The sequence below is a fragment of the Nomascus leucogenys genome, chromosome 2 (genome assembly GCF_006542625.1).
Source record: "Nomascus leucogenys isolate Asia chromosome 2, Asia_NLE_v1, whole genome shotgun sequence".
NCBI classification, from domain to species: Eukaryota; Metazoa; Chordata; class Mammalia; order Primates; family Hylobatidae; genus Nomascus; species Nomascus leucogenys.
This window is the reverse complement of record NC_044382.1, coordinates 90,033,587-90,046,691: the sequence shown is the minus strand read 5'-3', so window position 1 is coordinate 90,046,691 and position 13,105 is coordinate 90,033,587. Positions and strand designations below refer to the sequence as shown.

Here is a 13,105-nt window from a genome sequence, read left to right as displayed (position 1 = left end):
TTAGCATGAAACCTGTTATTTAGTAAATACTTCGGTAATTAGTTCTTATACTATTATTGCTGTTGTTGCTATTATTATTATTATTATTAGTCTTAGTCTTGCTTTCACTCATACCATCATAGGACTCATGTTTTTCCAAAGTAAGTACATGTGGTAGATCATGAGAATACCAGTTGCAGGAGAATCTCAATCTCTCTCTCTCTCTGCGTGTGTGTGTGTGTGTGTGTGTGTGTGTAGAAAGGCAATAATCTAGAAACCAAAGACCAAAAATAATAATCAACAGGTGCTGGGAATATTTAAATAAAACTCACAGGAAATAATTGTGCTTAGATTAGGAAATAACTGAATCAAGAACATTTTTACAGTAAAAGATAGTCCGATTTATTATGGTGGTATTACCTTCTTAATTCTTAATCTGCATGCCATGAGTATATCCACAAGACAATTACTGTATGCACAGTATTCCAAATAATAAGGAAAATCAGAAAAATACCTAGATGATACAAGTTGTTTCCCATTTATTTTTCAAAGCAAAGTAGGTGGCAGGTCACTGTTTGTATACTATATACATTATGTAAATATATTTCTGAGTTATGTATAATTTAATAATTAAGATAGACATACTTTTTAAGGGTTTCTCTAAGATTTTTAAATCTTCCTTCAGAGGAAACAGTCTTTTGAAGTTTGTCCATTAGAGCTTTTGTCTAAAAAGAAAAGAAAAAACTTAGTGTGATGAAAATGCTATGGTTTAAAAAGACAGTGAATTGCCAAAAGATGTTCAGTTCTCTTCTTTGGTGGCAGGTGCTGATACCTTTGCCAGAATAAAGGTCATTGTGTGATAGGATTCTCAAGATGTAGAGATAGGGCATTATGTTTACATTTAATGTTAACAACATATGGAGAAGAGGAAGTGCCTGTATCTACACATTTAGCCAAAAAGAGAGCAAAAATGTGTGGAAAGAAAAATTGCAATGGATAGAAAACTTAGGCACTTAAAGAACTGACAAGTAGGCCAGGTGCAGTGGGTCACACCCGTAATCCTAGCACTTTGGGAGGCTGAGGCGGGTTGATGACCTGAGGCCAGGGGTTTGAGACCATCCTGGCTAACATGGTGAAACTCCATCTCTACTGAAAGTACAAAAATTAGTCGGGTATGGTGGCATGTGCCTGTAATCCCAGTTACTCGGGAGGCTGAGGCAGGAGAATCGCTTGAAACCGGGAGGGTTCAAGAGGTTGCAGTGAGCCGAGATTGCGCCACTGCATGCCAGCCTGGGCAACAGAGCAAGACTCCGTCTCAAAAAAAAAAAAAAAAAAAAAAAGATTCTATATTCAACATGTGCTTGTCAATTATTTTTGACAAGTGGGATTTACAGGCGCATGCCACCATGCCCAGCTAATTTCTGTACTTTTAGTAGAGATGGAGTTTCACCATGTTGGCCAGGCTGGTCTCAAACTCCTGACCTCGAGTGATCTGCCCGCCTCGGCCTCCCAAAATGTTGGGATTACAGCATGAGCCACCACACCAGGCCGAATATAGAATCTTAAAGGAGAGATCTCATGTCAGACAGCTTTTGCGATGAACCCTTTAGAGTGTTAATCTCCAAATGACTAAAGCACATGTTTGGTTGCCTTGGTATTGACTGAGCAATGTTCTCTACTACAGATCCTTTCTTTTGTGATCTTCATCAATTTGTTAGAGAACTATAACTGATAATTACTGAGAAATAACGTTGTTGACATTGGTCTGGGGTTTCTTCCATGAACATAGGAGAGTGGTAGGGTGGCCCTTGGGGAGGATAACCCATTCCTGGGAATACCCACATCCAGGCAGCATGGCTGGGCATGGAGGATCCAGGTCCCACCTGGAGAAGAACTTGGAATACCCAGGTTGAGGGTCCTCAAACTACTTTGTCTCACCTGGAGAGGAGCTGCACAGCTTCCTGAGAGGCAAAGGGCTGTCTTCCCAATTCTGGTGTCTGAGGGCTCTTAGAGATGGCCTGCTTGGTCCAGGGCTAACCTTGCTCAAAAAAGTTTCAAAAGTACAACCTGTCCTACAGCCACAGACCAATCTGTGAGTTCCAGAGTGCAGATTATCAGGCTTGCTGAACAACTCCCCGGCTGATCTCAGATGCAGAGAAGGGACAGCTGCACAGCGGATGTTGTCATCAAAGGTGTCTGAAGCAGGGCATATCTGCAACCAGGCCCTACCTACCATGACTGGAGTAAGGCACTTGGCTCTAGAGACAGCCTCTCTGGAGGACAGTCCACTAGCCCATGCTAAGGCCACTGTGAGTGACCTATAATGCGACTGAAATGCTAACATTTTATTTAGAGCCTCTACAGATGGTATATTCAAATTTTGAAACAATCATTTCAATATTAGTCTCATCATCTCTATTTCATGATCAGTTCGGTTATTCCTAAACCAGCATCCTATCAAAGACAAGAACATCACTTAACTACAGAGTGGGCCTGGAAACCTTCTTAAGATTTAGGGATCCCTTGGTGATAGCTGGTGATCCCTAGAAAGCTGGTGAAATCTGGAAAAGACTGGTGGATTGCACCAATGTCCATTTCCTAGTTGTGATACAGTCTGTAGTAATGTAAGATGCTGCTGTTGGGGGAAACCGGGTGTAAGGTGCAGGGAATCTCCGTGTGATTTCTTACAACTACACGTGAAGCTATAATCATCTCAAAACAAGAGTTTGGTTTTTTTTAACCAGTATTTTTAAAAACTGTGGCTTTTATTTAGCAGGTCCATTGTTGACAGAAAAGAGGACTTTTGAGTTCTAAGGGGCCAAATTTGGGATTCTCAGAGCACTGCATTTTTACTAAGAAATAAGCGGGGGAAGGCAAGATAAAACACAGGACTTAGGCTTGGTTTCCTGCCACATGGAGAAATTAAATTGTTCTCCTATGCTAAAGGGAAAGGCTTGGAGGGCAAAATGAAGATGGAAAAGAAATAATGAGTGTCTCTGAGAGGGGCTTAAATCCTCAGAGTGGGGTGATAAAACGAAGACAGTTTTTAGGCCATGTCAGCAGAATATACCTAGATCTTCCGATCTGGGACCCCGGAGGTGGCACTCTGTAGATTCCCCTCACCAACTCTGGGTGTTCACAGCAAGGCAGAGGAGGGTTAGGCAGAGAGGGCTTGACGTAGACCCTCCTGTCCTCTGGTACCAATTGGACGTGGGAGCCTGGAAACTTCCCCTGAGGCCCTTTGAGGCCCTTTCCCCCTCGCCCCAGAGGCGAGGTCAGCCAGGCTCCCTGGATGCAATCACCATGCATTGTTCCCCGGTGGGGCAGGCAGGCCAGGTGACCCCAGGTACAGGCAATTCACAGCAGCCTGTACCCAATGAATAATCAGCAAATAATGACCACAGGAGGCCAGAGGAGCAGACAGGTGCCCAAAATCCCAGAGATGCCCTCCAAGGCACCCAACACCCAGGGAGAAGGCCAGGAGAAAGGGCAGGGGAAGAATCATGATTTAGTTGGAATCTTGAAATTATCTGAGTGAAAATGACAGGCATGGGCAAGCTGAAATTAATGAAAGAAAATGAAATTTATATTTCTGCACATCTAAGTCATTATGCCAAAACCTTACATCTACTACAGGAATGAGCAAGAAAAAGGTGAAAAATGAGGCCTTTTGTCCCTGGCTTTTGGCCCCACAGAGTTTGCACTCTCACTCTGGGAGAGAAAGAATGGACCCATTGGACATAAGTGTGCTTACTCAAAATCAGCGTACCCTCCGAAATAATTCAGGAAACAACTCTTGACTGACAACCACATTGTTTGTGGCTGTCCCCCAAAATGCTTTAATGAATGTTTTAGAAATGCACATGAATGAAATAATTAAGTGGTAAGAGCACTGTAATTACCCATGTTGGCACCTTTCTTTGGCAACTGAGCGGCTCATTTCAGTTAATGGTTTCCTAATTAGTAATACTTAACTTGGCTCCCTTCTCCCAGCCTCTCCTCCTCTTAGCAGCAGGCTGTGTCACACGCTGAGGCTCACCTGCTTAGAGACCTTGGCCCAGGTTTTCTTCAGCCTGTAGATGGCACTTCTGTTTAAGGCTGAGGTGATCTCCAGCACACCGTTGTAGTTGTGCAGGCATCGGCAGATGTCCGCCACCGCCACCCATTTCTCGATGGCGTTGGCACGGGAGCTGACATCAGCATAGTTCATTATCTGGGAGGCCACCAGGTTACTCATCTGAGACAATCAAAGAGCCCCGAAAGGCAGTCTAAGAGCCAAAGCAGTGCATTTAGGCAAAATATGTAAATTATCTGCAGACCTGTCAGGAAGGCAGGGTGTTGAATAGATTGAAGATCATATTCTACATTTAGATACCAACTTTCTAAAGAGACTAAAGTCTATAAGAATAAACTAATGAGCACCTGTTTGTCCTTTGAGTGAAGAGAGGGGTTATCTGGATTCCCGCTTGTTGAGGGAAGAGATGATTTTTTTCATCAGCCATTTTGATGGTGTCATTTCTAATAATTACTGAGGAAATGGGACAGAATAACCTAACGCCCGGGGAAAGGCGATGTCTGCAGATCGTGGATGTCACTCCCTGGGGTCTTTCCCCTTACTCCTTGGCCCCCAACAGTCTGTGATTACTCACTCTGGGAAGCCACAGTTATCACAGAGAAAGAAAAAACACTTGCCCCCAGTTAGATCAAATTCTGAGCTGATTAACTCTCAAACCAGAATCACTTGGCTGCAGGGAAAAAGAACATTTTCTTCATCTTATTTTTCACCAGCAGTTAAAAGGAACTACAGTTTTGAGGCTAAGTACTGTAATTTTATTACTTAAAGCCAGTTTAAGAAGCTCAGCTCTTGTAATATGGAAAGGAAAAAAAAAGTGAAATAGGATTACCGTATTAACAAAGGGAATATAGGGCGTGTAATCTTATATCCATATGCCAAATCTGATGGATTCGCCCATTCTTTGATGATTCTGAAGACACTTAAGATCTCATAGTGCCTCAACACCATCACTGTGGAAATTCACTAAAGCATCTACTGCAGTGCTATTCCTTGAGTGCCTGCGCATCCTTAGCGTGAGGAGAGGAATTATTTGGAATCCAGTTTGTTCTGGGAAGAAGTGGTTTTGTTAATCACTAATTTCGATGAAGAAGTTCTTGCCAATAACTATTGAGGAAATGGGATAAAATAGATTCTTTTAGGTGCTGGGAAGAGAAAGACAAATCCATCCCTGACCTTAAGGCAATCTGAGCCTAGGTAGGTGGGAAGGGGAGGGTCGCAGATACATAAACAGGTAAATGCCATGCAGCGAAACACAAAGTTGAGTCTATTCACGGTGGGGTTTGGGAATATACAGGCAGCATGGGGCATCTGGTCTAGTACAGAGGAGGCTTCTAGGAAGAGGTCACGCCTGCATTGAGTCTTTTTTTTGTTTTTTCTAGAGACACGATCTTGCTCTATTGCCCCAGGTGGAATACAGTGGCATGACTACAGCTCACCACAGCCTCCATGTCCAGGGCTCAAGTGATCCTCTCACCTCAGCTTCCCAAGTAGCTGGGACCACAGGTGTGCACTACCATGCCTGACTAATTTTTTGTATTTATGGAGACAGGGTCTCACCATGCTGTCCAGGCTGGTCTTGAACTCCTGGGCTAAAGCAATCCTCCCACCTTGGCCTCCCAAAGTGCTGGGATTACAGGTGTGAGCTACAGTATCCAGCCTTGCACGGAGTCTTAAAGGATCCAAGTATAAGAGCAAGGGGACAGAGGTGGGAGGGATGGTGTAATGGAGGATCTGGTAACCATCTGAGGGGCACAAGGACTGGAAGAGGCAAGGGTGACAGATGGGCTGTGCTCTTGTATGCCAGGTTGAGCAGTTGGGACCATATCCCTCAGGTAAGGGGAAGCCACTGACAGATTTCTGTCAAAGGGTGGCAGATAATTAGATTGACCTTTCAGAGAAGTCATTCCTGTGCCACTGCATGCAGGATGGTTTAAGGTACATAGCTATGCTTTGGTCAAAGATAGGCCAAGGTGGACATCTGGGGCAGAGGGACTCAGTGAGTTTAGAGCACAGGCGTATAACTCCATTTGTGATCACAGCCATGTAGCCATAACACGGAAGGCCATCACTTGGGTCTAAGCCACTATTGTCTGTAAAAGGTATAATTGCCCTGTTAACACTGTACAGGAGCTCATGCCCAGAGAGTGAAAGAGTTAAGCTGCTGACCTGACCCTGAAGGCAAGAGAGAGGTGTCCACGTAGCTATGCATGGGAGTGACCGGCTCAAGCAGCTGAGACAGAGCAGACAGCGTAAGAGAGCTGCTGATGAAAGAGCTGCTAATGAGAGAGCTGCTGCTGAGAGCTCCTGCTGAACAAAATCATCTTTCACCTACCTATGGCTCCCCCCCCACCCCCCATGTTCTTTCAGGTATCCACCCACTCCCCTCAGACCTCAGCATGGGCTGCAACCTGACTCTGAACCTAATAGATGGATTGGAGGGCGGTGAGGTTGCAGGGAAGAGATGAGTTAGGAGCTCCTGGAGAGAAAGGATAAAAGGCCACATCAAGGTGGTGGCAGCGGGGAAGGCGGGGTGGGGAAGAGCCTGAGATATATGTAGATTTAGGGTTTGCAAATATGTTGAGCAGTGGTAAGAGTGAGCTGGTAAGGGAGAAGATGATGTCTAGATCCTGTGCTTGCGTGAGTGAGTGTATGGTGAGGCCACTACCCAAGACTGAGAACAGAGAGGACAATGAAGAAGCAGGCTTGGCGGTTCTGGGGTGCAGATGAAAGGTTCCATCTGTAATTGTCAAGAGTGCAATGTAGCAGTTGTCCCAGCAGAGGAGACATGTGGGTCTGGAGCCTGGGATCGAACCTCTCTTTGAGTGTCCATTATATATATATCCCGTGTGTTGGTTCACAACAGGTAACAGAGGTTTGCTTCCCACAGCAGGGAATCTGTTTCTCAGGGCGGGGACTAGATGGGCCGTGCCCTTGTCCTTTAGGCAGCGGCGGCACTGAAGCTCATTGTGTGGTAGCATCCACGTGCTCTGGGGAAAGCCTGCATGAAACACTGTCTTGGGAATCTAAACTGTCGTTTCTGCATTTTGATTCTAAATCACTTATTAATTTACCTATGGGGTTCCTGGTAGTTTGTTGCTGTTGTTTTTAAAATCATTATTCCTTTTACTATAGTTTAGTGAAATTGGAAAGGGAGGCTTCCCGTTGTTGCCTGGATAGGCCAGAAGACACTCCCACACCTGTTACTTGTTCTACCACAGGACTCAGACTATGAGAACAGCACTAATTAAGAGCGGGGAGGTATGAAAGCATCTCCCAATCTTACTGCTGGGGAAAAGCAGAGCTGTAAGATGGAGCGACAGCTGGCCACTGCTGCACAGAACTATAGCAACAATGTGATGATGCTCCAAGAGGCCCCTTCCAACCCTGGAATGTAATTCAGGCTGAACATTCAGTAATGATGAGGACTTGCATCAACCCAGCCTTACCGTCACCACCACCACCAGGGGCCAGTGACACATGTACTGCTCACTCTGTTAGTCAATTTATAAACAGGAAGTAGTGATAATCATGATAAAAATAGGAACAGCAACCTGTACATTATTGAGCACTGGGTACCATCAAAGGTGAACCTTTTATGTCAGGAAGTTAACTGGACATTATTACACTACTGTGAGCTCTTAGAGATTTAAGCTTGTCTTCAATATCCCATCAATTCTGTTTAAAAGTGGGTGGCAGGCCAGGTGCGGTGGCTCACGCCTGTAATCCCAACACTTTGGGAGGCCGAGGTGGGTGGATCGCCTGAGGTTAGGAGTTCGAGACCAGTCTGGCCGACATGGTGAAACTCCATCCCTACTGAAAATACAAAAATATTAGCCGGGCATGATGGCACGTGCCTGTAATCCCAGCTACTCAGGAGGCTGAGGCAGGGGAATTGCTTGAACCAGGGAGGTGGAGGTTGCAGTGAGCCGAGATCACGCCATTGCACTCCAGCCTGGGTGACAGAGCAAGACTCTGTCTCAAAAAAAAAAAAAAAGTGGGTGACAGAGTTGCTTTATTTTAGAGGAGTCTTTAGACCCCAATATCCATCTTCCTGTGACACGCCCAAGGTTTTACTGTTATGGTTACTCACGTCGTTAAAGTGTTGGCTGGTTTTCATAATGTAAGGAGTTCTTTCGTTTTTATCCAGCTTCATCCACCCCTGCCCAAGAAACTCCCTGAAAGTTCAAAACAAAACACAAAACCAACTAAGTTTTTAAAAACATGGTGGCTACGATCCTGGACAGTTGTCATGAATATTAGAAACATTCCATTTGACACGGCCTAGAATGGTTGCTGACACCTGCTGCTGCCAGCCTCACAAGTGAATTTTACCTCGGCTGTTGCAGTTTACCTCTCAATGCCAAAAAGGAAGATTCTTCAGTTCCCAGCTTTCTCTTATAAATGTTTGGAACTGCGTCCCTATTAGGATCCTATAAAGGCTTCTCTGAAGTTCAAAAACAAGAACCAACACAAGGGAAATAAAGAGGTGAAGTACTACCTTAGAAATCAAGACTATTTTCCCAGGATTAGCTTTTAAAAACATTAAGCCTTAGCAGAGGGTCCAAAAATTTCATCACTACCAAAAATGTTGGTCAGAAGCAGAATTTTCTCCCTCCGCTCTGCCCTGCCTGCCATTCTTCTGGAGGATGCAGATTTCAAAGGCAAGGATTGTGTTTGGTTCTCCCCAGCGCTCAGGAGGGTGCACACGGTCAGGGCTGAAAAGCGCTCGTTTTAGGCTTGTACCGCACGTTCCCCTGACCAGGCAGTTCAGTGGGGCAGAAGCTCCGCCTGGTCAGATGGGCTGTCTTCAGGGCAGCATCCCTGATCATGCACTTCATTCCTGAGCAGGTCACCAGACACAGCAAGAAACAAGGGACAAGCGAGATGGAGCATACAGGAATTATTTTGTATAGGCATTAAAAACACTCGAAATTACTCTGACACATACTAAAGTTGACTAAGTCCCTGGGCAAGGTTCTGTGTCCCTTGCTGTTGTTGGTCCTGCCCCCATCCTGCACAGTGCTGGACACAGAGGCGTGCCAGTTCCATGGATGGAAACAATTGGTAGATATTCACACAGGAACTGAGGGGACAGACATACACACAACCTGCCTTAGGAATAATGTCAACTTCTAAGCTAGCTAGTGCAGCCAAGCCCTGCTGCCGTGGGGGGTGGCACTCACTCGTAGGGAATGCTTCTGAAAATGACGTGGTCCAGGAGGGTGATCTGTTCTGCCAGCTCCATGGCCGACAAGGACTCAAAGCATTCGGCCTTCATGCAGTCAGTCTGCAAGAGATGAGGGAGGGAAATGAAACACCCAGGAGAGGCCGCCTGCCATCTCATTGCAGGTCAGCGAGGCAGACAGCTGCATGTGTGGAAGCATGAAGTTCACCACTAAATTCTAACTATGAAAAAAATGGCAGAAAGCTAAAAATATCAAAGCCAACATGAATATCTTAGACCAACTGCTAGACCCCATGCCAAATGTGGTTCATCTCACAGAGCTTCATAGATAGGACACACGGCCTAATACTACAACACTCCTTGATCGGTTACAAGCATATTGCTCGCCTTGGAGAGGTAGTTTGCACCTAGCTGTGCTGGATAAAAATGTGGTCAGACTTACCATTTGAATTATATCCTCTAATTTTAGGTGGATGTCATCTTGGTCATCTTGTGAAAGGGCCCTGAAAAATATATCAAATTATCCTCCATGAAAAAAAAATAGACAACCTAGGAACAAAACTACAAATGCAGTTTGGTTTTCCCTGGATGGGAGGTCTGAGGATTTGGGTCTACAAGGCCGTGCAGCACAACCGACTGCTGAGCTGGAGATGAGCAATCCCCAAACAGAAAACATGCTCAAGGCATGAGAGAATCATCGGGACAGCTGATTTAGAACAAAGAGGCAACCTGTTACACACAGGTTGTAAATGAAACCACCACCATCACAGTGAGTGTCAGGGTGAGCTGGGTGTGCTCTGAGTTACCATCTACAATGTAAAATGGAGCATCCTCTAATGCTATCAGCCAGTTGTACTCCCAGGCCTGAGTGCCCTCCTCCCCACGCCTCTATCCCCTACCGTGGGCTTTCCCTGCTGTCACAGAGGCAGGAGACGCAGGGCCACCCCCTTCTCAAGCTTACGTAGACCAGAAGCACAGGGGGTTCCCATGTGGCAAGACTCTGAACAATACCAGGCAGGAGCCAGCAGATAGCTTCTCCCCCTTGCAGTCCAGATGGACTTTCCTCAGGCACTTTTGGCCCTGAATCTCATACATGTTATTCAGCTCTCAATAAATACCTTTTTACAAAATAAATGATGAATGAATGAATGAGTAAATTAATAAGCACAAGTTAATACCTTAGATACTGGTTTCAGTGTACAGGGTATTTTATGTCCAACAGAAGTTCAGAGTCCAGGAAAACTGGAGTCCAGTAGGCATCCGATTACATAATTTGCCATTGGAGCCAGACATTTTATGTTTTCCAAAAGGAAGGCACAAGCACATATTAAAAGTATTAAAATAGTAGGTGGGCGGATCACGAGGTCAGGAGATCGAGACCATCCTGGCTAACACGGTGAAACCCTGTCTCTACTAAAAATACAAAAAATTAGCTGGGCGGGTGGCGGGTACTTGTAGTCCCGGCTACTCGGGAGGCTGAGGCAGGAGAATGGTGTGAACCAGGGAGGCAGAGCTTGCAGTGAGCTGAGATCACACCACTGCACTCCAGCCTTGGCAACAGAGCGAGACTCAGTCTCAAAACTAAATAAATAAATAAATAAAATAAAACAGTTAAATGGTCCCAAACCATGTACTCTGCTGGAGGAAGCTACTTTTAAAAGAAGTAATGATGATGTGATGTTCTGTTGTGTTCTGAGTTGATTAAAACAACAACCACAACCCTCAAAAATATAATATCAACAGAGATAGCTTCCTGTATGCCTGCTCTATGCCAGGCATGTGCTAAACATTTGACATGCACTATCTCCTGTGTCCTAACAAATCCCTTCCAAGGGATTGTTACACAGGACAGTGGATAATGCAGGCATTGTGATCTCCGTTTTACAGATAAGGAAACAAAAGCTCAAAGACACTGACTAAGTTGCTCGGGGTTGTGGGCCCTTCCTTTACTCTGAGCTTCTCTTAAGCAGGCTCAGGGAAGGCACCTCTTCAAGGGTCCCACACACAGCACACAGTCAATAACAACTCCCTTCCCTCGGCTGTCTGAAGGGGGAGCAGGAGCCTTCTAGATTATACTAGTAGCAGCCCTCTTATTGGCACTTAGCCATATTATTTGTGAGTAGAAAGAAATAGTCATTTTATCTTAAAGGGCAGATTAAGATGAGGAAAAAATAAGTTAAAGCTAACTCTTTCTCCAAAGCCTATTAAATCACATTGTAAGGGTTACACATGCGGGATAAAAGTGACTTTTCCGAAAGTGCACGTCATCTTTTCCACCACTCTAGGTTCCTGGAGAGAGATCTGTGGCTCCATAATTATGTGTACCAGTGGGAAAGATCTTTTTATGAAGCTGGGTAATATCTTTCCCTTGGAAAGAAAAGGTCAAAAAGTTAGTTAGCTCCCATCAAATGTTCCTCTTCTCAATGATCTTACCCTCATTTTCCAAGAGGCACTCTGGTGCCATTAAGTTACCTAACATTTTATGCCTTCTCGTTGATGCTATGTGGGGTTTGGGGATGACTTTTCTATGACCTGAGCCCATCACAGTTGAACATCCAAGAAGTTAATCACTGTTTCTTTTTATTTTGTGGCATGTTGGGTATCTAGAAAAATCTCTACACTGAATAGATTTTGGAGTCAGCTAGTTAGACAACTTTGGAGGAAGAGAGATGGTATTTCAGAAATATAAGTTTTGAGTACAGGTTTTTATTTACAAACAGGGCAACAAACTATATATGGCAATTAAGTGTATTCATCATCAAGTGACCCCTGTGAGACTGTGAGTCAGGGAGGCTTCATTCAAAAGAGCATTTGCTTTATTGCATTAATGTAACCTATGCGTAAAAATGTGTTTTATGTTCATATCTCTTATATGTCAGGAATGCATATAAATCTCTAAATGTCAGGGCTGCACTTAACCACCATATGATATGTTTTTTCTCTCACAGCCATAGCCTGTATTTTCTAGAGGGCATGGTTCAGAATTCTTTCCCTTCAGATGTGGAGGCCTCTGCACTTCTGGTTCACTTCTGATAGAGAAAAGATTTGCTTCTAGTCTGCCGGCGACGCTTAGGCATTGATGAACATTCCAGGATCCCGGGTTCCCCACCACCAAGACTACCACGTCTATCAGCAGTATCATCAGTTTAATAATTGTGCATTTATAATGAAACACCAAATAAAGGAAATGGGATTATCCAAGTTGTATGAATAGAAAATCCCTCTTTCAATTAGGGTAGTCCAAAAACAGAGCCACGAGCCACCAGTGTCTGTCCTGGGATTGGTCCACACTCTCTTTGTGTGGAAAAGGTGACAAAGCCTAAAGAAAGTTGAGTTGACTAAGATCCAGCCTGGTTTCACTTGGGCCATATGGCCTTAACAGCAGAAACTACTTTTTCCAGGAACTACTGTCAGTGCTTCTAACAGTAATAATACTCACTTTACTACGAGTGCTAATGACTTTTCAGGCATCGTGTTAACCTCCTTATACATTTCATGTCATGTACTCTTCACAACAACCTAATGAAGTAGCTATTGTGAGTCCCACTTTATAAATGAGGAAACAGGTTTGGACTGGTTGAGAACTTGACATCCATAAATGGTCGAGCCAAGATTTAGCCCTGTGACATCCTGCAAAAGGTAGAATCAGACTCTGCTCACTGTTGTAGTTTCAAGCTCTACTGCCTACTAAAATTTCTATTCCCTATCAATCTTTCACTGCTAACTCTCAGGTCATTATTCAGCAGAAAGAACTGGCACATCTGAAGCCTGATGAATAATCAAGACCTGGGATGGCAAACAGGATTCATCTTAAGAACCAACTCCAACTGACTGACGTCTGAGGTCACCTCTTGGTGCAGACAGAA

The 13,105-nt window shown here is 44.6% G+C and overlaps 1 protein-coding gene across 1 annotated transcript in view; it reads right to left on the bottom strand.

Annotated features, from left to right (window-relative positions):
* RASGRF2 (Ras protein specific guanine nucleotide releasing factor 2) overlaps positions 1 to 13,105 on the bottom strand; it is a 271,130-nt gene that overhangs the window by 13,577 nt on the left and 244,448 nt on the right. Inside the window, exons 20-24 of the mRNA XM_030800810.1 lie at positions 9,682 to 9,742; positions 9,238 to 9,341; positions 8,145 to 8,229; positions 4,019 to 4,216; positions 625 to 704 (exon numbers count right to left, since the gene is read on the bottom strand). Coding sequence (XP_030656670.1) covers positions 625 to 704; positions 4,019 to 4,216; positions 8,145 to 8,229; positions 9,238 to 9,341; positions 9,682 to 9,742 — 528 coding nt within the window. The remainder of the gene's footprint in view (positions 1 to 624; positions 705 to 4,018; positions 4,217 to 8,144; positions 8,230 to 9,237; positions 9,342 to 9,681; positions 9,743 to 13,105) is intronic.